This window comes from Pleurodeles waltl, chromosome 3_1 (genome assembly GCF_031143425.1).
Source record: "Pleurodeles waltl isolate 20211129_DDA chromosome 3_1, aPleWal1.hap1.20221129, whole genome shotgun sequence".
NCBI lineage: Eukaryota > Metazoa > Chordata > Amphibia > Caudata > Salamandridae > Pleurodeles > Pleurodeles waltl.
In genome coordinates this window covers 1,835,812,506-1,835,837,873 of record NC_090440.1, presented here as the reverse complement: position 1 = coordinate 1,835,837,873, position 25,368 = coordinate 1,835,812,506, and the positions used below count along the sequence as shown (strand labels likewise).

The 25,368-nt window shown below is 46.7% G+C and overlaps 1 protein-coding gene across 1 annotated transcript in view; it reads left to right on the top strand.

Moving 5' to 3' along the window:
• Positions 1-25,368, top strand: part of ANKAR (ankyrin and armadillo repeat containing) — a 723,226-nt gene that overhangs the window by 569,900 nt on the left and 127,958 nt on the right. The window contains exon 22 of the mRNA XM_069225913.1: positions 1,893-2,010. Within this exon, the coding sequence (XP_069082014.1) occupies positions 1,893-2,010 (118 nt within the window). The remainder of the gene's footprint in view (positions 1-1,892; positions 2,011-25,368) is intronic.

Below are 25,368 nucleotides of genomic sequence, written 5' to 3'. Positions count from 1 at the left end.
CTTCTTCCAGGCGACGGGTTTCTTTTCATCGGGCAGTCGCGGTCAGGGGGATCTGCAGGATTCCCTATGCAGGCATCGTTGTAGGGGTGCAGAGCAGTTGGCTGAGGGTGGACACGTCGTCAGAGTCACCTGGGCGTCCTGTCTGTGGCATTGGTTTCTCTGGACACAGACCAGGGGCGTCGAGTGCAGAGTGGTGGGGACTCACGGTTCTGTAGTGAGGTGGGAGTCCCTTTAAAGATGGTTTCTTCTTGCTTGTTTAGACCGGGCCGCTGTCCATGGGAGTTTCTTGGTCCTTTGTAGTTGAAGGGCAGTCCTCTGAGTAGGCAGAGGTCACTGGATCTTTAAGATGTGTCACAGTTGCAGCTTCTTTGAATCAGGAGACAGGCCTGTAGGGCTGGGGCTAAAACAGTTGTCGTCTTCCTTCTTCTCTGCAGGGTTTTCAGGTAAACAGTCCTTCTTCTTTGTAGGTCATCAGGAATCTGATTTCCTGGGTTCAGGGTTGCCCCTAAATACTATTTTTAGGGGTGTGTTAGGGCTGGAGGGCAGTAGCCAATGGCTACTGTCCAAGAGGGTGGCTACACCCTCCTTGTGCCTTCTCCCTTTGGGGAAGCGGGCACATCCCTATTCCTATTGAACTAAGTCCTCCAAACCAAGATGGAGGATTTCTAAGGAGGGGGTCACTTCAGCTCTGGTCACCTTAGTGGTGGCCCTGGCTGAGGGAGTGACTCCTTGTTTTTCTCATTATCTCCCTGGACTTGCCACCAAAAGTGGGGGGCTGTGTCCGGGGGGTGGGCATCTCCACTAGCTGTGGTATAGTGCACCCTGCCTTAGGGCTGTAAGGCCTGCTAGAGGGGTGACTTACCTATGCCACAGGCAGTGGGTTGTGGGCATGGCACTCCAAGGGGAGTGCCATGTCCACTTAGCCTTTTTCTCCCCACCAGCACATACAAGCTGTGAGGCAGTGTGCATGTGCTGAGTGAGGGGTCCCCAGGGTGGCATAATACATGCTGAAGCCCTTAGAGACCTTCCCTGGCCACAGGGCCCTTGGTACCAGGGGTACCTTTTACAAGGGGCTTATCTGTGTGCCAGGGCTGTACCAGTTGTGGAGACAAAGGTACAATTTTAGGGAAAGAACACTGGTGCTGGGTCCTGGTTAGCAGGGTCCCACCACACTTTAAATCAAAGCTGGCATCAACAAAAGGCAAAAAGTTAGGGGGTAACCATGCCAACAGTGGCATTTTCCTACACCTGGGTTGACTGGTGCAAAGTGTTGTTTGGGTATTTGCCTTCCGCTCTGGCAAGTATCCTTAAAGTAAGGCAATGAGGTACTTTAGGCTACCTTGTATCAACAGGGCGTACAATGGATGGTATTGGGTGTTCCTGTGCAACCAACCATATTTTGCGATGCCAGTCCCTATCTAGTGGAAAGGTATACGGGGATTTGTATAAAAATACCTCTAGGGAGGTATAATGTTGGAGTAAAGATTTTCAGTTTTGCAGCTGTACTGTGTAATGCTAAACATTCTCAAAGCATAGTATTTTGAACTGGAGGGGTACCCTCCAGAAATTTATTTGTGCACCTTGCAGCACTCCCTCAGTTCCTCGGCATGCCTAAAGAATGATGCCCGGTACTCACTCTCTTTGCTGCACTGATCTGCATATTATTAATTCAATCATTATTTTTGCATTTTGCATAAGCTTTCATTGTGTGGTAGTGATCTAATACCTCGAGAATGCAGTATGTGGGCATTTGGAACATCTTTCATAAAGAAAATGTATAGCTTAAATTTTTTTTCCAAATTGGCACACTTTTCGTCATGGACAGTTTGTGTTTTAGATAACATTTACTTTAAAGAAATTAAAAAAACATAACATTATCACTTTGTTTTCAGATCATAGTTCTTGCTAGAGTTATAGCTGATGTGGACCAAGTTACTTTGACTGCCAAAGGCGTTACTATTCTTGTGAGATTGCTTCGCTCAGAAGAGCCAGCCACTCTTATCCTGGCAGGTAAGGGTAGTTGGTAACATGTTAAATTAGAGTTTGACATAATTTAAACAGTTGTCTATATATACATTTCATATTCTGATTGGCAACTGCTTCTTTTTTGTCATACTGACTCAAGTACTGATTGGGCGCAGAAGGATTAATTTTCATGTTACTTCATTTACTGTATATCCGCTTCTGAAAGAGACTTCTAACCACAGATTCCTTGCCTTTTGAATATTTTCCTAGTGTCAGACTGGCTCTGGAAACTTTTGAGCCGTACCTCTGCGTACCTGTAGGTGGTAACGTCTGGCTTTGCACTGACGCCGTTATGCTCTGGAAATGACATGCCTGGCCAATATAGGTGCCACTCCCTCATGCTGACATCTTTTCCTTTCTTTCTCTGCCCCTAGACAAGGATCTAGATCTGCCTCTCGTCTGAGACCTAATTACCTCAAAATCTACAATGTGCAAGTGAAATGTCAACCCCCCTCCCCACTCAAAAAACAACAAGTTTTAATCCTTGCAATTACTGTTTCAACCAAATGCCTGTGACAGATCCTCATCAGGTTGGGCCATAGTGCTTCAGGTCGAGACACAGCTGCAAGTCATGCAGTGACTGTACATCGAGGCAAAACTTCACATTGCCAAGTACCGGAGGACTTCATGCCATGACCAATCCAAGTTAAAGGGTCGGTCTCAGTCCAGAAATCACAGGAGTTCACCCCGAGGTCGATCAATGTCACACTCTAAATCAGGAAAGTTGAAGAAAAACATACAAAATTCAAGCTGGACTCAGCTCCTTCCCATGACTCTCATACTCCTGAGAAGGTGCAAGACTATCACCATGCCTCTCTATCTTGCACCCGAAGTTGATTAATGTCGGATCCCACCCGCAACTTGTTCCAGTCTAACCCAAGTTAAGATATTGCTCTTAAACTAGGTGGGATGTTATTTATTTTGTAGAACTCCCATTTAACAAGTACTTGTCAAGCCGGTAGGTCACAGCAACGAAACATATTGGCTTACCCAGTGTTTTTTTTTTTGGTTTAGTGGCTGCCCACGGATGAGCATGCATCCACAAGGACCATATATGAATGCATTTTGTAATGTTTTAACAAATGCCGTTCACAAGTGGCTGCTGTCAATGCACAAACATCTGTGGAGGCCATCTTTAAATGTGATTTTTCAAACTAAAACAAAATCATTAATAGAAATCCTAAGCACAGGTGCACACAAGGGCTGCCATCTTGAATTGGTCAAAATGTATTTTAAGGTGGCCTCCCACTGACGGGGAAGGAGGCAGGGGTAAAAAAAAGAGTGGAGTGGTCAACAGACAGGGAGTAGGTGGAGTAGAAAGAGAGGAAAAATCAAGATTTCCTCACATGCACAGGGCTGTCATAAGCAGTGGAAGGATATATGAACCAATGTAAATGCTACGAAATCTAAATGCTCATTGGTGGAACAAACACATTGTGGATGAATGCGATCAAATCAAGAGCTTGTATATAGAATGTATTTAGTGCCCCTTTGTAGTGGGTAAAATGTTGTTTTCACCAGAAGGAATCATTTTTCCTTAATACAAGAAGAAAGATGGAGATTAGACATGTAAGCTGAAAAAGCAGTCTTTATTACATATTATAATGCATAGCAAAGCCTGGGTTTGTCAGTGGTTAAAAATCAACATTCTAGGCTCCAGTGAATTTGTGTTCTAGGTTTGCAGTATCACATAAAGTCAGCAGTAGTCAACAGGTCTGGGTGCATCAAAGCACAGATTAGGGTTATATGGATTGTTATTACAATTAAGGGGCAAATTTATCAAAGGGTTGCGTCACTTTGCAACACGCAACAGGGTGCAAAAGCAATGCAACCCTTAAAATGCAGTTTATCAAACCACCTAAAGCTACCTTGCTTGGGCGTGAGTGACTTGATATATCCAGAGTAATGCAACATGGCACAGATGACTGCATTTTGTTACATCTCGTTACCCTGTCCCAGGGAGGCATTCCATGGGTGGAGCGTTGGTATTGCCACACAACACCCATGGATTTTGACGCATTCCCAGATTTACCATAAGTAGTAGACCTGGAAATGTGCCAAAGCTGCTACACCTCCCCAGGTGAGGCGTAACAAGGAGAAAAATGTTTATTTCGCCTTGTTTTTCATCTGTCTATGTGTGCTGCGTCATGCAGCACACATATAAAGAGAAAGGTGTCTTAGTGGAATGTTTTTGTGCAGCACACATAGAAAGATGTCTCAGTGGAATGTTTTTTTGCAGGAAGTTGCCCATTCCTGCACAAAAACAATCCTGCTTACAACGCAGGACCCTGGTGCAAGAGTGCCTGCTTTGGTGGTAGGCAGCACATTGTGCGTCAGTGTTGGGGGAAAAGCAAGAATGCACTGTATAATGTTAGCTATGGTGCATTCCTGCCCTTTCTCTGTTACGCAGCACAGCCGGGTGACTTGCTGTGCTGTACAACTTGTTGATAAATGTGCCCCTAAATGTGCAGTTTCCATCTTTTTTACTACCTTCACCAATTATTGTATGCACAAATGAGTATGCAGCATTCACAGATGTGTTGGGGTTCGCTTACCACCTTGTGTTTTTTTGCAGTTATGCTCTTCAGACCTTGAGAAGAAACCTTACACTGCCCTCATTTGTGTGTAGTTGCAGACTGTACACACCCTTGTGGGAGCAGTACAGCCCCTGACACACTGTCAGTGTTTCTCACTGCCTTCCTTTGGAAGGGGGACAGGAACTTCACGAATAGGGAACTTTAGTCTATGCACAGTGTGTGTTGGACGAAAGAAAATGTGTATATAGTCAAGATAAGTATATTTGCATGGAACCATGTTACACAGGATAAACAGGAAAAACGCTATATGACAGTGCTTATGAGGCAGTAGACAGTGGAAGGTCAGAAAGAAGGCACTGATTCACACATATGTCTCGATATAAGACCAAACAAAAATAATCAGTAAACAAGTAAGAGGCATCAGCCTGTTTATGGGCAAGGAAATATCTCAAACATAAGGAGGAGAATTCCATTTATCAACCCAATGGCAGACCCACCTATTCCTCACTCCACAGAAAAGTGCAGTGCCGTTAACCGTTTCTTCAGTGAAAAAATACAAAAGACCTGACAACAGTTTGTTCAAATGGGCCCCTTTACATGCCAAAAGATCCCTATCACCTGCGGAGTCTTTCAAGGTTCCACACTGTCTTTGGTCATCTCTCTACCTCCACATGGAGCCGGTTGGTTTGTTCCTACACAACAAAATCAAAATTCACTCATATGCTGATGGTCCACAACTCTACTTAAAAATATCCTCTGCTTCAAACATCCACTGCCTCAAACACTGCCTGCACATTATCCAAACCTGCACGCGAAGTGCCTACCTGAAACTCAACCCTACCAAGATAGAGTTACTGATATTGGCCATGAACAACAAATAAGTAACAGTACATCCCTGGCTCAAGGAAGAGAAACTTGATGACTTTGAACCCCAACTTTCACCAAATGCCAATCCCGCATGGACACCAATCTCACCCTCAAGGAACACATTGCCAAAAAAAATCACCATGAACTAGTTCTCTTTTCCAAAGAAAGTTGTCCTTTTTATTCCAGGAAGCAACTTAAGAACTACTGTTCAAGTCCTAATCCCCTTGCATCTGGATGCTGGTGCACCATGGCCTCCAGGAGTAAACATCTGCTCCCCTTAAGGGCATCTTACACACCGGAGCATATCTCATCTGGTTCTGAAGTACTACGATCAAATCACCCCTACTGTGATGGAGCTTTATTGGTTCCCCTTGATGGCCTACCACATTCAAAATCCGCAGTGCCATTTATAAAATCATCATGCCCAGCACCACCGCTTATTTAGCAGATAAGCTCCCCATCCTTGGTAGTCCTTTGCATCCCCACACCCTGGCTGCCATCAGGCTGCAGACTAAGAAGTGTAAAACAAGAAAAAAAACAAAGCAGCAGACTCTTTCTATAAATGCACCCAGGATCTGGAGTAACATCCCAGTATCCACCAGGGCCACCCCTACACAGCTCTATTTTGAAGATTTACCTCTTTAAGGAACACTACATCACAATTCACACACTATCCAAACCCCACCTGCCTTTCCTGTCACTCTATGCTTGTTTTTGACCTTATACAGGTCTCTTATGGATAGGTTTACTCTCTAGAAATACCATATACCTATGTACATAAATCCTGAGGATAAATGGAGTGTCAGAAAATGGACTTCTGGATCAGTTAGACTGTATTGAAATAGGCTCTTTCAGAACTCTTGAAGAATGAAAACATGAAATTGACGGAGAGTGAAAGTTTGTGAATACAGAAGATAGACAAGCAGCAGACAGTTTAATAAGGATCTTCAATCTTAGGTTCGGGTTCCTGAAGAAATTTCACAGGTGCCAAGAATCAGTCACAAAGGCTGTGAGATTAATTCTCTCCAGTGACCCTGTGGAGAAGAATAGTTCACGAGTCACAAAGGCCAATTTGTGAGAAGTGTCCCCAAGAAAAAAGGTAGAAAGTGTAACTAGCGGCCAAGAATAGATCATGATATGAAGGAGGTGGTGAGTGGTTGTGCTCAGTGCCTCAAAGTGATATTTCCATGATTCTAGAGTGTAGAACGGTTGCCTTTCAAGAGTCTGAGTGTCAAGCTGTTTGGCGGTTCGTCCTTACCATCAGGAGCTGCCGGCAGTACCTTCACCGTGGACTAATTATCCTTAAATAAAACCATACAATTAGCTCCTCTGCATCATGTCATCCCAACACAACATTTCTGATGGATACACCTACCTGTGGATTCCTCACCTAAAGAATTCTCCCCTCGCGCCAGCCTCGATGGAAATTTCTTCTAGCTCTGCACGTCGACGATGACGTCACAATCGCCCGACTCCACGTGACGCCACATACCGTCATCCAGGCAATAAGAAACCCTCGTCGACGTGCAGACGTCAGTTCCCTTTTTTCCGTGCCACGAGTAACGGTTAATTCTTCGAGGCTCACAGGGAGCTACTGTTTCCAACAACGGTTACAATGTCGCAGCCTAGAAAATCCAGCTTCAAATCTTGTAGCCAGTGCAGGGGTCGGATGTCGGTTACCGACCCCACGAAAACTGCCTCTGGTGCCTTAGTTCCGACCATGAGGTCGAATCATGCGGTTCATGTCAACGCATGAACCCTAAGGCACTTAAGGAGAGGGAGGCGAAATTGTTCGTGGCTCGCTCCAAGAAGAAGAAGGAGAGGCGTCATAGGAGGGAGTCTTCGTCGAGATCCTCGAAGTCTCGTCATCATCATAGTGACTCTCGGCGCCGTCATGGATCTCAGCGCCGATCTAGCAAGGGACGGTCCAGATCAAGATCGGCTTCTCCGTCGGCCGACGTGGGAGATAAGCCCGACCGTCACCCCTCCGCCTCCGACGACCCCGACGTCACCCGGTCGGTCTTCGAGGTCGAGCCTCCCCAGAGGCCTGAAGGTTCTCCTGGCCAAGAGTTACCTGGACCCTCCTCGGCAGCTATGCCGGCGCCGGTGCAGCAGCAGCAGTACCCGGCTTTCCCGACTCCGGGATCGGACCCTGCAGCGTTTTTAAACGCAATGTATAAAATTTTTGCTTCCATGACGCCAGGTGGAAGTCATGCAGGTCCGTCTGGCCCTTTGGCCTATGATTTGGGGGTTTCGGCGTCTTACAGATCGGCGCCGTTTACCCCATTTTTATCTGCTGCACCTGAAGCGGCGCCGATGCCTATGACGTCGCCCAGGATGACTACACCTGCTATGGCGCTGTCGGATTCGCCTTGGATCCGATCGGCGTCTAAGAACCCTTTGGAGCCAGAGCCTCCGGCTTAGGACGGATCCGGGGATCGGCGCCGACGAAGATCTCCGGCGTCGGCCGATGCCTTGTCGACTCCAGGCTTGGAGTCAAGACTTAAGTCAAGACGTCTGGCTCTTCGACTCTTGGAGGTAGAAGAGTACGCGAGGCAACACCTGGAGGAAGGTGAAGTAGTAGAGCCCTCAGGTGACTTCCAGGGACTGGATTCAGCTAGTGGCCTGGACACTACCCCGGAATGGGATCTAGCTTCCCCTGGAGAGGTCACAGAGGAAGCTGCTTCTTTCCATGCAGTAATTCGTAAGGCTGCAGACTTTTTGGATCTTCCCCTTCCTACTGCGGAGGTCAAGAGAAATTTATTAACAGAGGTTCTGCACCCTGCGTCTGCTTCTGCTGAGCCTCTTTTGCCATTCAATGAGGCTTTGCTGGACCCCATTAAGGATATCTGGCTGAAACCTGTGTCCACCGCGGCGGTCAACAGAGCAGTGGCTCGTCGGTACAGGACGGCGCCTGGGGATCCGGTGTTTCTCTCCAGACAACCAACTCCGGAGAGTCTAGTGGTGCAAGCCTCTTGTTCGTCTAGATCCTCTCCTGGCTCGTTTCCTGGGACCCCTGCGGACAGGGAGTCAAAAAAGATGGACCATACTGCAAAAAAGGCCTTTTCATCTTGCAGTATGGCCCTAAAATCTTCCAATGCAACTTGCATACTGGGTCGTTACATCCATGCCCTTATGGAAGAGGCGAAGGGCCACCCTAATTTGTCCCAGGAGATGTTGCAGCTGTTAGCGGATGCTCAGGCGGCTGCAACTCAGGTGATCCAGTCTGGGTTGAATACTTCAGACTCGGTGGCTAGGGCTATGGGCACGACCATAGTTTCTAGACGGCAGTCTTGGCTACGGTCATCTGGCTTCTCGTCGGACGTGCAGGCCGCGCTTCTTGATCTTCCGTTTGATGGGGAGAAGCTCTTCGGCACAAAGGCTGACTCTGCCCTGGAACGTTTTAAAAAAAGCAGAACGACTGCTAGATCTTTGGGACTCCAGTCGTCGGCCTCATCCTCCTTTAGAGGCTTTCGGAGGTTTAAAGGATTTGGACGTGGTTCCTTTCGGGGAAGATTGCAGGGACCACAACAATCTGCTTCTACCCTGCCGTACAGATCGTTCAGGGGCAGGGGCAGAGTCCGTACGAGAGGCGCCACCTTGCAGCACTTTGCCTCTTCCTCTTCCTCGGGAGGGGTGCAGCAAGGAAAGCAGCCGTAGTCCTCCTCCACTCCCTGTCCACTTGTCTCCGGTAGGGGGGAGACTTGCCCATTTTCTTACAATGTGGGAGGTTATAACATCGGACTCCTGGGTCATCGACATTGTGAAGAAGGGGTACGCTCTTCCCTTTCGGGAATTCCCTCCTACCTTCCCTCCCCGCCCATCCTTCTGTTCGGAAGACCATCTTCTCCTATTACAGCGGGAGGTATTATCCCTATTGGCAAAAGATGCAATAGAGTTGGTTCCCGAGCAAGAGAGGGGTCAGGGTTGTTATTCAAGATACTTCCTGATTCCCAAAAAGGATGGTCGGCTGAGACCGATTTTGGACAAGAGAATTTTGAATTGGTTCCTCAGACAGGAAAAATTCAAAATGCTGACCCTCTCACAGGTTCTTTTGGCGTTGAAAGAAGGAGACTGGATGGTGTTGGTCGATTTGCAGGACGCGTATTTCCAGATTCCGATCCTCAAATCGCACAGGAAGTATCTCCGGTTTGTGGTGGGATCGCAGCATTATCAGTTTGCGGTCCTCCCGTTTGGTCTTACTTCAGCGCCTCGAGTCTTCACAAAGGTGATGGCAGTGGTAGCGGCAGAGCTCAGAAGAAGGGGGATAGCTGTGTTTCCCTATCTGGACGATTGGTTAATCAAAGCCAGAACTCCCGAGCTCGTGCAGTGCCATCTCCAGTCGACGACTCAATTGTTGTACGACCTGGATTTTTCAGTCAATGTACCCAAATCTCACCTGGAGCCCTCTCAACGCCTCCTGTTCATAGGGGCAGTATTGGACATGACATTGAATCGGGCCTTTCCTCCACCCCAGCGGGTCCAGGACATTCAGGCGTTGATTCCAACGTTTCAAAATGGAGGGGTAGTTCCAATCCTCAAGGTCCTTCGACTGCTCGGTCTGTTCGCTTCTTGCATACTGTGGGTCACTCATGCACGCTGGCACATGAGGGCTCTTCAGTGGTGCGTCCGCAGGCAGTGGTTTCAGTACAAAGGGGATCTCGAGGATTCGATAAAGATCTCCAGAGACACTGCAGTGGATCTTCAATGGTGGGCAGCGGTCGACAACCTGTCTCAAGGAAGGCCGTTCTCGCTGCCACCTCCAGTGGCCACGGTGGTAATGGATGCTTCCACTCTAGGGTGGGGAGCTCATCTGGGGGACCTGGAGATCAAGGGCCTTTGGTCTCCAGGGGAACAGAGGTTACACATCAATCTGTTAGAGTTGCGGGCAGTACGTCTGGCTCTCAAGGCCCTCCTCCCTTCCATTCGCGGTCAGTCAATCCAAGTTCTGACGGACAACACGACCGTGATGTGGTATATAAACAAACAGGGAGGAGTGGGGTCGTATCTTCTCTGCAGAGAAGCTCTTCATCTGGTCCTGGCTTCAAGACCACAAGATCTGCTTGATTGCACATCATTTGGCCGGAGTCCTGAACGTATGTGCAGACATTCTCAGTCGACGCAGCTCGGTCGACCACAAGTGGCGACTTCATCCAAATCTAGTTCTGGGTATTTTCAGGATGTGGGGATACCGGCAAATAGATCTGTTTGCCACTCAAGAGAATGCGCAGTGCCCGCTATTTTGCAGCCTCCAGTATCTGGTGCAAGGAGCTTTGGGGGACGCATTTCAGATGACCTGGAAGGGTCAGTTACTTTACGCGTTTCCCCCCATACCCTTGATTCCTCGAGTTCTCAGGAAGATCCGCCAAGACCGAGCACAAGTCATCCTAATAGCTCCGGATTGGCCGAGAAGGGTGTGGTATTCGGACCTACTCCAACTCTCTCAGTGCCCTCCGCTCCGTCTCCCTTGCAGGGGGGACATCCTCTCGCAGTCGCAGGGGCAGATTCTACACCCCCACCTCCAGAGCCTGCATCTTCATACCTGGAGATTGAACGGGGCAATCTGAGTTCCTTTTCTCTCCCACCAGATGTGGTGGAAGTTATTTTATCGGCCAGGCGACACTCCACCAAGTCAATCTATGCTAATCGTTGGGCGAAATTTACAAACTGGTGTGGAGAGAATAGTTTAGATCCTTTAAAAGCTGGTTTATCTGACATTTTGTCATTTGCACTCTATCTGGCACAGAAAGGTTTTGCAATTGCCACTGTTAAAGGTTATCTGTCTGCACTATCTGCTTTTCTGTGCCTTCCTGATCAACCGTCCTTCTTTAAATCTTAATTGTTTTAAAGTTTCTAAAGGGACTCACTAATAGGTATCCACCCACACCATTCGTTATGCCTCAGTAGGACCTTAACTTAGTTCTAACTTTTCTTATGGGGGCTCCGTTCGAACCAATGCATTCTTGTTCTTTACGGTACCTAGTATTCAAAACTGTTTTCCTAGTGGCCATAACATCTGCCAGAAGGGTCAGTGAGCTTCAGGCTCTTTCTGTGGAGACCCCATACCTTTCTTTCTTTAAGGACAAAGTGGTGTTGAGGACCAAGGCGGCTTTCCTTCCGAAGGTTGTTACACCCTTTCACCTGGGGCAGTTGATTACTCTCTCTTCCTTTTACCCTCCACCTCACCCATCCAAGGAGGAAGAGAGGCTCCACCGACTGGATCCGCGAAGAGCTCTGAGCTTCTACGTCGCCAGGACGAAAGAGTTCAGACAGGATGAACAGCTCTTCGTTGGACACGTGGGGAAGAGGAAAGGTAGAGCGGTCCACAAGAGAACGCTATCCAGGTGGGTCATTCTATGTATTAAGATCTGCTATTCTTTGGCGAAGAGGGATCCACCTGTGGGGCTTCGTGCCCATTCCACCAGAGCCAAAGCAGCTTCATCAGCTTTGGCTAGAGGTGTTCCTGTGGCTGACATCTGCAGGGCAGCGACTTGGGCGTCCCTCCATACTTTTGCCAAGCATTACTGTTTGGACTCTGAGGTTAGGAGGGATGGCCATTTTGCTCGCTCGATGCTGCAAGATTTCTTGGTTTGACCATTCGGGCACCCGCCACCGGAGGTTATACTGCTTTGGGACTCTATTCTTTAGGTGAGGAATCCACAGGTAGGTGTATCCATCAGAAGAATAAGTTGCTTACCTTCGGTAACGCTTTTTCTGCTGGATACAGTAACTACCTGTGGATTCCTCACGGTCCCACCCGCCTCCCCGTTGCCTGACTGGTCAACCCAGGATCTCTTTGGGTGCGCATCCTTGATTCTGTATATATATGTATATAGCTGTTTCATGCATATAGTTGTATTCATTGTTTATACTTTTCCTTTACAAATTTTGTTAGTGAAAAGGACATTTTGGACTGGAATTATACATATATATATATATATATATATATATTTATTTCTATCTTCAATTAAACATTCATAGCTGTGATATATATATTGAGTTCTACATTAAATGTTTTATTTTCATCTATTCTGGATGAATGTGTACTCTTTAAGTTTAACCTGTTCGCCTCTATGGCACGTAAAAAAATGGTGATAACTGACGTCTGCACGTCGACGAGGGCTTCTTATTGCCTGGATGATGTCATGTGGCATCGCGTGGAGTCGGGCGATTGTGACATCATCGTCGACGTGCAGAGCTAGAAGTAATTTCCGTCGAGGCTGGCGCGAGGGGAGAATTCTTTAGGTGAGGAATCCACAGGTAGTTACTGTATCCACCAGAAAAAGCATTACCAAAGGTAAGTAACTTATTCATTGGTGACACTCTGCCTTTATGAAGGCCGCCAACCTCATTGTTTAATCAAGACATCTGCTCTGGTAACATTTCAAGGTGTTTGAGGGCTTGCTCTCTGAGTGGGCACTCTGGCAAGGTGAGTGTGACTACATAATTTAAAGGCCAGCCAAGACTCAGATTCTGCATTTAGGCCCAGATTTAGAAAGGTGGCACGCAGCGCAGGGCAGCACCCAAAGATGCGTTGCTTTGTATGACAGGGAGAGTAAAGGGGAATCCCATATCTACAGAGATATGACACTCGCCTCCCCTCTTCCTAGCTCTGGCACGGAATATTACTGCAGAGCGCCACACACACACCTTTGTGCCACATTGCAAGGGTGTGTGTGTGTGTGTGTGTCTAGCATAGGTTTTGTACAGTACAAAGTACTATGACTGTACACATTTTAAAACTTCCTACTTTGTATATGTGCTGTACAGTGTAGCACACATTGGTGCAAAACCCTATCTACTGATGTCAGTAGATAGGGTTTTGCATCATAAAAAGCAATGCATGTGATGTACACACACTTCTGGGGGCCATATTTGCTGTGGGAAAAGACACACAGTGATGCGGTTTCAAACTAAATATTTAGAGCATTCGACAAATGTAAGGTGAATTAACTAATCAATTAATAAAATTCCAGACTTGAAGCAAAGAAAACAGTAATCCATAATGTTTGAGCAGTGCCACAGATATTTCAGCATTTTGGCTTTGACAATTTGTGAAAATTTGATTTTGTGTTGTGTCTCACTCTTTAAATCAAATGGCTTCCTCGCAACATGTAATGCAACCACCTCCATTGCTACTGCATCCTGGTACACCTCCAATTAAATGGAAGCAATGGTTAAGAATGTTTGAGAATTGCTTGGTGGCCACAGATGGTACAAAGAAAACTCCTTTGCCATTAGATCATGTGATCATACAGGGCAACTAGTTTGATAGTTTTCCTGAAGAGGATGCTCTGCAAGAACAATTTGTTATGTGGTATTAGTATCATGAGGAAGTAGCATGCTTTGGATTTAGCAAGAATCTGTTTTTAAAACCAGGTTCCGATAATGCGGGATTACTTGGTAATATGCCCATTGTGTGTATTGAATATAGTTAGGAAGCATCAGGTGCTGCAGAAATTTTACAGAAATGTCAAGACTTTTTTCAGGATCGTTTTGGTGTTGTGAAAAGTTTTGAGTATCACATCAATCTCGGATCATAAGTGGTGCACCTAGTGCATAAGGTTCGGACTGATCCACGTGAGGTAAGAATTGAGCTTAAAACCTTACTTGACAATTTGTTTTCAGAAGGTATCACTAGTGATTATTCTTCAGTGGGTATCGCCTGTTTTTATAACCCAAAAAAGGCCACGGGAAATCTGACTCCATGCCAACCTTTGCACTCTTAATAAAAAGCATCCTAGTAGTTTGTCATCTTTTGTGGGATACATAGTTTGCTGGCCAACTTGTGTGGATCAAAATAGTCATCGGTTATTGACCAATGTTCCGTGTATTATCAAATTTTACTCACACCGGAGCCTCAAGAATTGTCCACATTCATTGCACACTTTTGGGGCTTTTAACTACTTGCTCTTAATACCTGGGCTTACTTCAGTGGCAAGTGTATTTGAAAAATTAACAGATAATCTGCTCAGTGGTATGGTGAGGGTACAGCCATACCAAGGTGACATCCTCATTTTTGCTCAAAAGTATGCAAGCTTTTCACACAAGAGGTTAACTGTTTTGTTCATACAATCAACTCAGCAGACATAAACCAAAATTCTGTTCAATGAAAACCATTTAGGGGGCTACCCCATCAAAAGACATAGGCGGGTTCACTTATTTGAAGGGGTGTGTGAATGTTATGCCAAGTTTGTGCATGCCAACGAGACTGCAGTATACACCAGTCATTCTGTGCCTGGAACTTACCTCACCTAGCAAGGTGTCACCATTGCCAACTGGCCACTTGCTGGATGTTGAGGAGTCAGATGACAATGAATAAGGTCCTTTTAGTTACAGCTCCCAGCCCATTTGAGTCACATGTAAAATATCAAGACGAGGGTGATGGGGACTATTATGAACCTGCTTACCGTGGCCAGCAGCAGCGCAATCATCACCTGTAGGTGCACCAGCTCCTGCACCTCAGTCACCACAAAGTATGCCGCTGCCAGATACATTGCCATCCCACCTCGGGATGGTCCATCATCATCATCTTAAGATGATGAAGATAGGGAGGAAGATGAGATTTGAGACACCAATTCTTTTATGACCGAATGGGACGATTACCTGATTCCAACCCCTTCTCCTGTAGCACCACAAATGGTGGTTTGTCTGCCAGAAGACATTGGTGGGTTTCACATGCTAATGGAAAGAGCAGCCATGCGTTTTCAACTCCCAATCACGATTAAACAATCTGATTGTTTTCTGTAGAATTTTAAAGAGCAGTCCAGAAAAACAGAAAGGGCAATCCCTATAGTAGATTAGGGGGGTCATTCTAACCCTGGTGGTCGGCGACCGCCAGGGCTAAAATTACGGAAGCACCGCCAACAGGCTGGCGGTGCTTCCTTGGCCATTCTGACCGCGGCGGTAAAGCCGCGGTCAGAAAAGGGCAACCGGCGGCCTCCCGCCGGTTTACCCCTGGCCCAGGGAATCCTCCATGACGCCATGGGGATTCCGACCCCCTTACCGCCATCCTGTTCCTGGCGGTGAAGGATGGCGGTAACAGGTGTCGTGGGGCCCCTGGGGGCCCCTGCAGTGCCCATGCCACTGCAAAGCAGACACTGAAAATCGCGACGGGTGCCACTGCACCCGTCGCACCCCTTCGACTCCGCCGGCTCCATTCGGAGCCAGCATCCTCGTAGAAGGGGGTTTCCCGCTGGGCCGGCGGGCGGCCTTCTGGCGGTCGCCCGCCGGCCCAGCGGGAAAGCCAGAATGGCCGCCGCGGTCTTTTGACCGCGGTGCGGTCATTCGGCGGTTCACGCTTGGCAGGCGGTGACCGCCGCCCGCCAATGTAGGAATGACCCCCTATATCTTGAAGGAACGACTCAAAATAAAGAAAATGCCAACTGCTGTCACAGCGCTTCTTCCGCAAATCAACAAAAAATATAACGCTCCTTAAGACTCACCTGCTTGTCTCATAGGACATCCGAAGCTGGACTTGGGCATTACCCAAGCAGCTCGACATGGGTCAAAGAATCCGTCCACTCCAATTTCCTCCCTCCTAACAAAGAAGGCAGATGCCTTGATAATATTGGAAAAAGATTCTCCATCATGTCAGGGATGACTGTCAGAGCAGTAAACTCCCTAGCAATTCTGGGCAGATACAGTTGCCAGAAGTGATCGGATATCGCCACATATCTGGATTTCATGCCAGAAGACAAGAAAGTGAAGGCAATAAAAATTCTGCCGGAGGGGGAAAGATCTGCGACTGAAATTATAAACTGCACAATGGATATTATGTCTATAGGTTTCCAACAGCTGGCAGGATCAATGGTTCTGAGATATCAGGACTGGCTCAAGCTACAGTGTTTTGACCTAAGGTTCTGACAATGATTTTAGATATGCCTTATGATGGTGAGGCTCTGTTTGGTAAGCATATCGATGATGCCTTGCAGGCAGTCAAGTCAGATACTGAAACTGTTAGGTCTTTGGGAACTCTTCGGTTCAGAAAAACACCTTTTCATGTAGCTTGTGGGTGGGGAACATATTCTTTTTGAGGAGGGTACCAGGGGTATGAACCATGTAGTCCTTCCAACAGCCCTTTCGATCTGCCCATCAGCAGAATCAACTTTATCAAGCACCGCCAAACAACCAAGCATACTCCAAACAGCAACAGATGAGAAAACAAATAGCTTCACCCAGAGATGCTAGCACGAAGTAGTGACAAAGTCTTAGTGCTGGTTACAACATCTACAGAGCACCATCAGGTAGGAGCAAACATTTCCCACTACCGACATCAATGGAGAAAGATCACTATGGACAAATGGGTCTTGGATCTCATCACATATGGCCATACTCTGCAGTTCATCCAAATTCCACCTCATACTCCAAAACAATCCTTGCCTTCTCATTGTCATCTTCTTCGCAAGGAAGCTTTGGCTATATTAGCCAAGGGGTCCATAGAAGCGGTCCAAAGTTCACAAAAAGGAATGGGCTTCTACTCAGGAGAATGGCGCCACATTCTAGACCTCAAAAAGCTCAACAAGTACCTAAAAAGCATTTTTTCATATGATTACCCTCCAGGAAATTCTCAATCTCCCCAATTACAGGGATTTCATGAAAAGCCTTGATCTCTAGGATGCCTTTTTCCATATTCCCATCCATCCCAGGCACCGCAAATTCCTCAGATTCACAATAGCCGGCACTTACTACCAATTCAAAGTGCTCCTGTTTGGTCTCAGATCTACTCCCTGGATATTCCCAAAATGACTCACCCCAGTGGCAGTCTATTTGCAGCAAGAGTTTTTCTGTATCTCGACGACTTGCTGATAAAGGTGCTGTCCCTTCGCCAAGCATCAACGGCTACCACAACATGCCTACTGACATTTCAAACCTTGGAACTCACAGTAAACTATCAAAGGTCTCTGCTTTTTCCCTCAACGAGGATCAGTTTTCTAGGGGCAACCTAATACACATCGCAAGACAAAGAATTTGTATCCATAGACAAAGGAAAATCTCTGCACTAGCTAGCAATCTTTTAAGAAGACAGTCCACTTCAGTTCATCTTCTCAAATCTCTTCTAGGCATGATGTCATCGGCCATTCTCCTAGTTCCATATGCTCATCTAAAAATGAGACCTCTCAAGGAGGAACTAGATGCCTGTGATGCTATTTAGATTTAACCATCATTAGACCATTGACTCCATTTTGTGAGAGTGACCTTATTTTGTGCCCTGCTGCAGGGCAGCGCAGGTGTTTTTCCATGCAAAACTTATTTTACTCTTCACCAACGAAGAGTTGGACAGTGCTGGAACATATTATGTGGGATGCGGACCTGAAACTTTTGTTTACTGGAGGAATGTACAAATCAGTCTCAGAACAAACACTGGGAGCCTGGCCAGCTTGTATGGGTGTTTTTGACCAGATGAGGTACATCCAGCATTTAGTTTCATAGCAGAGGAGAGGGGGTTGCTAGAACCTTCTGCTTTAGATTTTGTAAGGTATAAAAGATGGGGAGACTTGGCATTCAGTTATGAGCTCGTCTGTGGAGCGGACGCGCTGCCCAGGATCAGATTTGTGGTCCCAATCGGGTCTCCTCTCTGAATGAATCAAGGGTTCCCCAGTCGCGCTGGCAAGGATGATGTCAACCCAATTGGTGATGTATTTTAAGTCTTGATTATTTACATCATGTATAAATGGTCTGTTAATACATTGCACATTTCTTTTTCAGTCTTGACATAAGCATTTATCTTTGCATATACACGTTCGGCTGCATTTGCGTTATATGCTTATTCTCATATATTTGTATGTCTTTTATTTGATATTTGCAAAGTGCCTTAATAAATCAATTATTTAGACTAAAAGTGTTGCATTCTTTTGGCATTGTGTCCTCTTAGTTTAAGTGAGAGCAATACAATGCCCGATGGCTTCAAGTAGATGGCTCATTCGATGACATCATCCAAATCACACCAGTAATGAAAAGAGCTCTCCCTTGACGGATGAATCCTGACAATCTCATCAGGATTGATTTTCCTTTCCCCGATTTCAGAATACTTCATTACAACAGAGACTTCTCTAGAAGGCTGGGGAGCCCATTTACAGGACCTTCCGATAAAAGGCAAATAGAGTCTAACACAGTCATAGAATCATACCAACCTTTTGGAGCTCAGAGCGATCTCACTTGCTCTCCAAGCTTTCTTACCAAATATACAGGGATCATCTGTGTTGATAAGAACAGACAACACCACCAGTATGCATTATCTCAACAAGCAAGGGAGTACAAGATCTTAAGCGCAGGAAGCACAAAGCATCTGGAAATGGGCATTGGTGCATCAAGTAAATATAAGAGCACAACATCTCCCGGGGGCCAACAACTGCTTGGCAGATACCTTAAGCAGCCAAGTCAGACTTGTCACGAATGGGAGTGGAATCAATCCATTCTCAACTCCATATTCCAATGATAGGGAAAGTCACAACTAATGAAAAAACCCTTCAAACCTATTCACAGGACGGATCTCAAGTTTTTAACATGGAAGATTTCTTTGCTTCTAGCACTAACTTCCGCAAGAAGAGTGAGTAAGCTCCAGAAATTCACAATCAGGGAGCCTTTTTCGCAATTCAAAGGCAATACAGTAATTCTTTGAACTAATCCCAAGTTCATATCTAAAGTGCCCACAGATTTCCATCTCAATGAGCCGATTGTGCTCTAAACTTTCTTCCCAAATCTCAGACACCTGCTGAAAGAACTTTACATTCTCATGATGTAAAGAGATCTTTGAAATTCTATGTGCAATGTACAAAAATCTTTGCAGTACAGACCAGATATTTGTGTTATATGGAAACCATCACAAAGGAGGTCCAGTAACTACAGTCACCATAGCAAGATGGATCACAACAGCCATCCAATTTTGCCATTCTAAAGCAGAGAGGCCTTTGCATCATAAGACTAAAGCACATTCTACAAGAGCAGTTTCAACAGTGGTGGCTCTCTTTGCTGGACCTCCTATTGAGAATATATGCTGTGTTGCAACTTTGAAAAACAGACATACTTTCACACAGCACTACTGTCTGGATGTGGCTCTCTGCAATGATGCAGCTGTGGGACAAGCAGTACTTTTTCAATAAAGTGAGCCTGTAATTCACAAATGTGCAAGTTTGTACCCACCATCCACTATGCTGTTCAATAGCATACTTTAATTAAACATGTTTATAACTGCTTGCTACTCTGATTCAAGTATGTAAATCTATGAAAGGTATTTCAATTCTGGAGTTAAAAATCTGTTACTTACCTGTAACACTCTTTCTCCACTATTGGAATCTTTCATAGATTGACATGCAACCCACTCTCCTCCCCTTAGAGGCTCTCCTTTTTGGCATTGACTATAGGTTCACACTTGTGCTTGAAAATCTGAGGGAAAATGCCTCTGCTGGGACTGTTCTAAAGGGTGCTGTTGCTTGATTGTCTGGAGTGTGGTTCTTTGTAAATGATGTGGATAAGCTATTAATGTCAATGCCTTTTGCTATTGTATGCTATGTTTAATTCTATTGCTTTAGAATATACTGTGGGACTCCCATTTCTACCAAGGGGATGATTCAAGCATGTGTATATATGAAATAATCTAATACTCGACAGGCAAATAACACATTTTTTCTTCACACAGCACCACTGGAGTTTATTTCACCTTGCAAAATGATTGCGGGAAGAGAGTTTTTCACTGTGGTTGAGACTTACTAATGCTTCATCTATATACAGAAATTAAAGTGAAGAGAAAACTTTATGTATGAGAGTTTTTGAGAAGCAGGTTTTAACTCCGGATTACTTTGATAAGAAGAACAATGCAAAAAACATTTTTCTAAAACTGGGTGATTGGGTTTTAATTAAGAAATTGTATAAAATAGTTAAAGGGGAATCATCAATTAGTAGTTAGTGTAATCACCTTGTGCCGGATTCTAATTTGTATGGTGAATTTTCTGTGCAACACTTACATTTTCAAGCTGGAGAAAGTAAGGAGGTTAATGAAACCAATTCAGATTCCTCTTTGCACACCCATTGTAGTACACAGCTTTATTTCAAGTTCTTCTTCTTTCTCTGTTGCTCCTGAAATTTCATCACAAGACTCCAGTTGTTTAAGATTTGCTCATCCTGGTCATCATTTTATCAGAATTGCTTGTGGTCGTATTCCCATAATACCTACAAAGATTAGTGATTATTACATGTTTTGGTGTTCTGATTTTATTTTCCAGAGTTATTACTTTGTTTAGAAATGTTTTGGTGTTTTGATTTTATTTTCCAGAGTTATTACTTTTTTTTTATTTTAAGAAAAAGGGTGGGGGGGGGCTAAATCAACCAATCAAATCAGATGTATAGAGTGCATGGCTACCTGACAGGGGTTTCCCTGTTCTAGTGGAATAAGGAACAGAAATCCAATTAAAGACTCAAAATAACCAGGTAGAGGAAACTACTGGAAAGTAGTTTCCAGAACAAAGCATGAGTTGCAGAAACGCAGTTCAGTTGGTAAGTTATTCAATAGCTTAGGACCTAAGTAAGCAAAAGAACAGCCACCTTGTCTAACTCTTTTATATCTAGAGATAGAGGCTAACTTAGAAATTCTGGATCGTAGTGCTTGTTTAGGGACATACAAATATATGGAAGAGCGTATATATGCAGGAAGCATATGCTTTGAAAACATAGCAGTCTTGAACTTGTAGGGATATACAAATATATGAAAGAGCGTATATAGGCAGGAAGCATATGCTTTGAAAACATAGCAGAGTCTTGAACTTGATGCATTGTGCAATTGGGAGACAGTGTGGATTGCGGAGATATTTAGAAACAGAATCATTGCGAGGGCTGTAACATAGAAGACGGGCTGCAGCATTCTGCACTGTCTGTCATCATTTTAACCAAGATTGTGTGACCCCCAGATGTAATACATTGCTATAGTCTTGAAATTATCAAGGCCTGCACTACATTTTTTTCTTCATTAAGAGTTAGATAGTAGAATGATGCTGCATGTGATGTTTGCAGTTCAGCTTTGCTATGTATACCTTGTGTCTTGATAATATTGGTTACCAGTTTGTACTATTCCTTACCACATTCTGGAGTGTGGAACGGTGCCTTCTGAAGGCTCTGAGTGACAAGCTGTTTGGCAGTTGCACTTACCTTAAGGCCCTGCTGGCTGCACCTTGGTTGTTGACTGATGTTCTTTGAATGAAGCCATATCAATAACTACATTAATAACTCCTGACATCCCAAAACAACGCGATGAGAGATACTGAATGCCGGTTATACATATGATGTCTTTGAGGATAAGCATGGTTATAGAATGTATCTGATAGAGACTTCTAGTTGCAGATTCTTTACCTTAGAATTTCCCCCAGGCGTCAGACTGGATCCAGAGATTTTTCTTCGAGCAATGCCCTTGCACGTCGGTAGGTGGTGTCGGTCGACTATGCAGCATCGTTGGCGTCGTAGTCGCTGTGATAATGTCGGGAGTAGTATATAGACACCACGTTCACGCAGTGACGCCGGTTCTTTTCTTTCCACGCCACGCGCTGATCCGGAGAAGAGCTACCCTGGTCTCTTTTTGACCGACTTTAACCGTTTTGTTGAGTTTTTGTGAGAATATTTGTGTGCATTGAGGATGTCCCGGAAGACTAGTTTCAAGCAGTGCGAGGACTGCATGATGTTGGTGACAGATCCTCATCGGGTTTGTCTGTGGTGTCTCGAGCTCGACCATGACCCGAAGTCGTGCTCCGAGTGCCAGGCCATGCACCCAAAGGCTTTGAGGAAGCAGTCCCTAAAGCTAATGGCGGCCTGGTACTGGACTCCGCGTAAGTCCCGGTCTCGATCGAGTGGAAGGTCTTGAGACCGTTCGCGGAGCCATCACCACTCGTCTTCTTCTAAATCTTTGGGGTGCAGGTAAGGAGAAGAAAAAGTCGAAGAGGTTCCATCGCTCTCCGACTTCACCCTGTCGCTCGGCTGACACGACCTGGGAAGAGAGTCAACGCTCAAGGCTCCTCCGTCCTCGGAGCCTGCGTCTGGGTCTGCTCTGCGCTTCCCTGAGTTTCCTGGAGCCAGAGCAACCCCTGCCCAACTTAAAGAGTTCTATGAGGCCACGCGCCTCATCTTTAGGTGGACCAACCTTCGGGCCCATGGGGTTCGATTGAGGGGCCTTTGGGTTCCACACTGGTGGCTTCGGCTCTGGTCGCACCCTTGAGACCTTCCAGGCGCCGGGTCGATTGTTGACTCTCCTGACATCGGTAGTGCCTATTATCGACGTCAACCCGATCCTTATCCCCGACGACTCTGAGTCGGAACAGCGTTGTCCGACGCCACCTTTGTCTTCAAAGGGGCCTATTCGCCCCAGGTCGGATTCAGACCCTTTTTCCTATGGGTACGAATTCGAGGAGGGATTGGAGGGGCCCCTGGGACCTTATGAAAACCAGGATGACCCATCTTTGGTCTGGGCTCAGGAATTGGGCAACGCCAGGGGTCTGGATACTTCTCCTGATGCTGGCATGCTGTCTCCTCCTACTGTGGCTGTGATGGAGGGAGCAACTTATGGAATGGTGGTCAGTAGGGCAGCTGAGTTCCTTGGCCTTTAGTTTCCTACTGTAGAGGTCGGGTCCAATCTCCTGACGGAGGTGCTTCAGCCTGGGGCTTCCACGTCAGAACCCCTTTGCCATTCAGTGAAGCCCTCACCGATGTCCTTTTGGGTACTTGGTCCAAACCCAACACATGGGCTCCTGTGAATAGGACTATAGCACGCCACCATCTGCCCACTCCGAACGACCCTAAATTCCTGTCCCAACACCCCATGCCCGAGAGTCTTGTCATCCAGGCTTTCTCTTCTTCAGGTGCATTCCCTTACGCATCCCCAGACAGGGAAACACTGCATGCCTTTTGGAGCCGCTATACCCACTCTTTGTGGGATACGGTTGCGCAAGTCCTGCCACAGATAGTAGAGGAGGCCCGTGCTATCATCTCCCCAGCTGTGAGCGATGGGAGAGATGCAGCAAAGTTCACAATCCGTTGTGGGCTGGAAAAGACCGACTATCTGGGCAGATCGTTTGCTACAATGGTGGCCTTGAGACGCCACGCCTGGTTGCATACTTCTGATTTTTCTGGGGATGTCCAACAGTCCCTCATAAACATGCCCTTTGATGGCTCCCGTCTCTTTGGAGACAAAGCAGACTTGGCCTTGGAGAGATTCAAGGATTCCCAGGCTACGGATCGGTCCCTTGGTCTTTCCTGTGCCCCTCACCTCCTGCAGTCTACTTTTCGCCCCTTTCGTGGCCACGGAAGGGACTCCCTGTTGTGTCCTCCACCCAGCCACTGTGCCACCCATGCTGTTCAGCCTCTGTGTGGCTGGGGATGCAGAATCCCATGTGGGCTTGGGACAGGGAACCAGAGGTCTGCCCAAGTCCACCTCTGCACCCGCTGCAGCCTCCAAACCCTCCTAGTCCGTCCCCTCACTCCCATCCAGTTGGCGGCAGGATTCGCCATCACCTGCCCTACTGGGAATCCACCACTACGGACAGGTAGGTTTTGCAGATCATTCAAAAGAGCCGCTCCATCCCTTTTGAATCTGCTCCACCAGCCATGCCTTCATCCTTCAGTTGCCTTCCAGAGGATCATTTGCCACTTCTACGCCAGGAAGTCGAAGCTATCTTGGCCAAGAGAGCTATAGAAAAGTTATCTGTGCCCGAAGTAGGTCGTGGTTGTTATTCCCGCTACTTTCTGGTGCCAAAAAAGGACAAGGGTTTACGTCCTATCCTAGACCTTTGGGACCTGGACTACTTCCTCAAAAAGGAGAAATTCAGAATGCTCACCCTGGCTCAGGTTCTGCCTGCCTTGGACCGAGGAGACTGGATGGTAGCATTGAACTTGTAGGACGATTATTTCCACATCCCCATCCTGCCTGCCCACAGACACCTACGATTCGTGGTAGGTCACAAGCACTTTCAGTTTACCGTGCTCCCCTTCCGCCTTTCCAGCCCCCCTCGGGTGTTCACGAAAGTGATGGCGGTTGTTGCAGCTCATCTGCGCAGATTAGGGGTGTCAGTCTTCCACTACCTCGACAACTTGCTGTTGAAGGTGGACTCGCCCCAGAAAAACATCTCCCACCTTCAGACTACTGCGAACCTCCTGCACATGCTGGGGTTCACTATAAACGTGCCAAAGTCACACCTGACTCCCTCTCAGACACTCCCCTTCATCGGAGCTGTTCTGGACACAGTGCAGTTTCGGGCTTATCCTCCCGAAAAGCGAGTCCAAGACATTCAGGCTATGATTCCTATCTATCAGCCTCAGTCTTGGGTTTTGGGGAGACTGACTCTGAGGCTGCTGGGCCTCATGGCCTCCTGCATCCTGCTAGTAACACATGCCAGATGGCATATGCGGGCTCTGCAGTGGGACTTGAAGTTCCAGGGGGCGCAGCATCAGGGGAATCTCTCTGACATGGTCTAGATCTCGGAGGGGACTGCGAAACACCTGCAGTGGTAGCTTTCGAATCCGCATTAGGTCCACGGCAGATCCCTCTCCCTTCCCCAACCGGATTTATCTATAGTGACAGATGCGTCACTTCTCAGTTGGGGCAGCCACATAGGAGAGGTGGAGATCAGAGGCATCTGGTCTCCGGTGTAGTCTCGGCTCCTTATCAATCTTCTGGAGCACCGGGCGATCAGGCTTGCGTTGAAAGCATTTCTTCCCTCTCTCAAAGGGAAAGTAGTGCAGGTGTTCACGGACAATACTACTGCCATGTGGTACCGCAACAAACAAGGCGGAGTAGTGTCCTGGACCCTTTGTCAGGAGGCACTACACCTTTGGACATGGCTGGAACATCAGGGCATTACTCTGGTGGTTCAACATCTGGCGGATTCTCTCAACGCCAGAGCGGACGAACTCAGCCATCGATGCACAGCCGATCACGAATGGCATCTCCATCCGGATGTGGTGC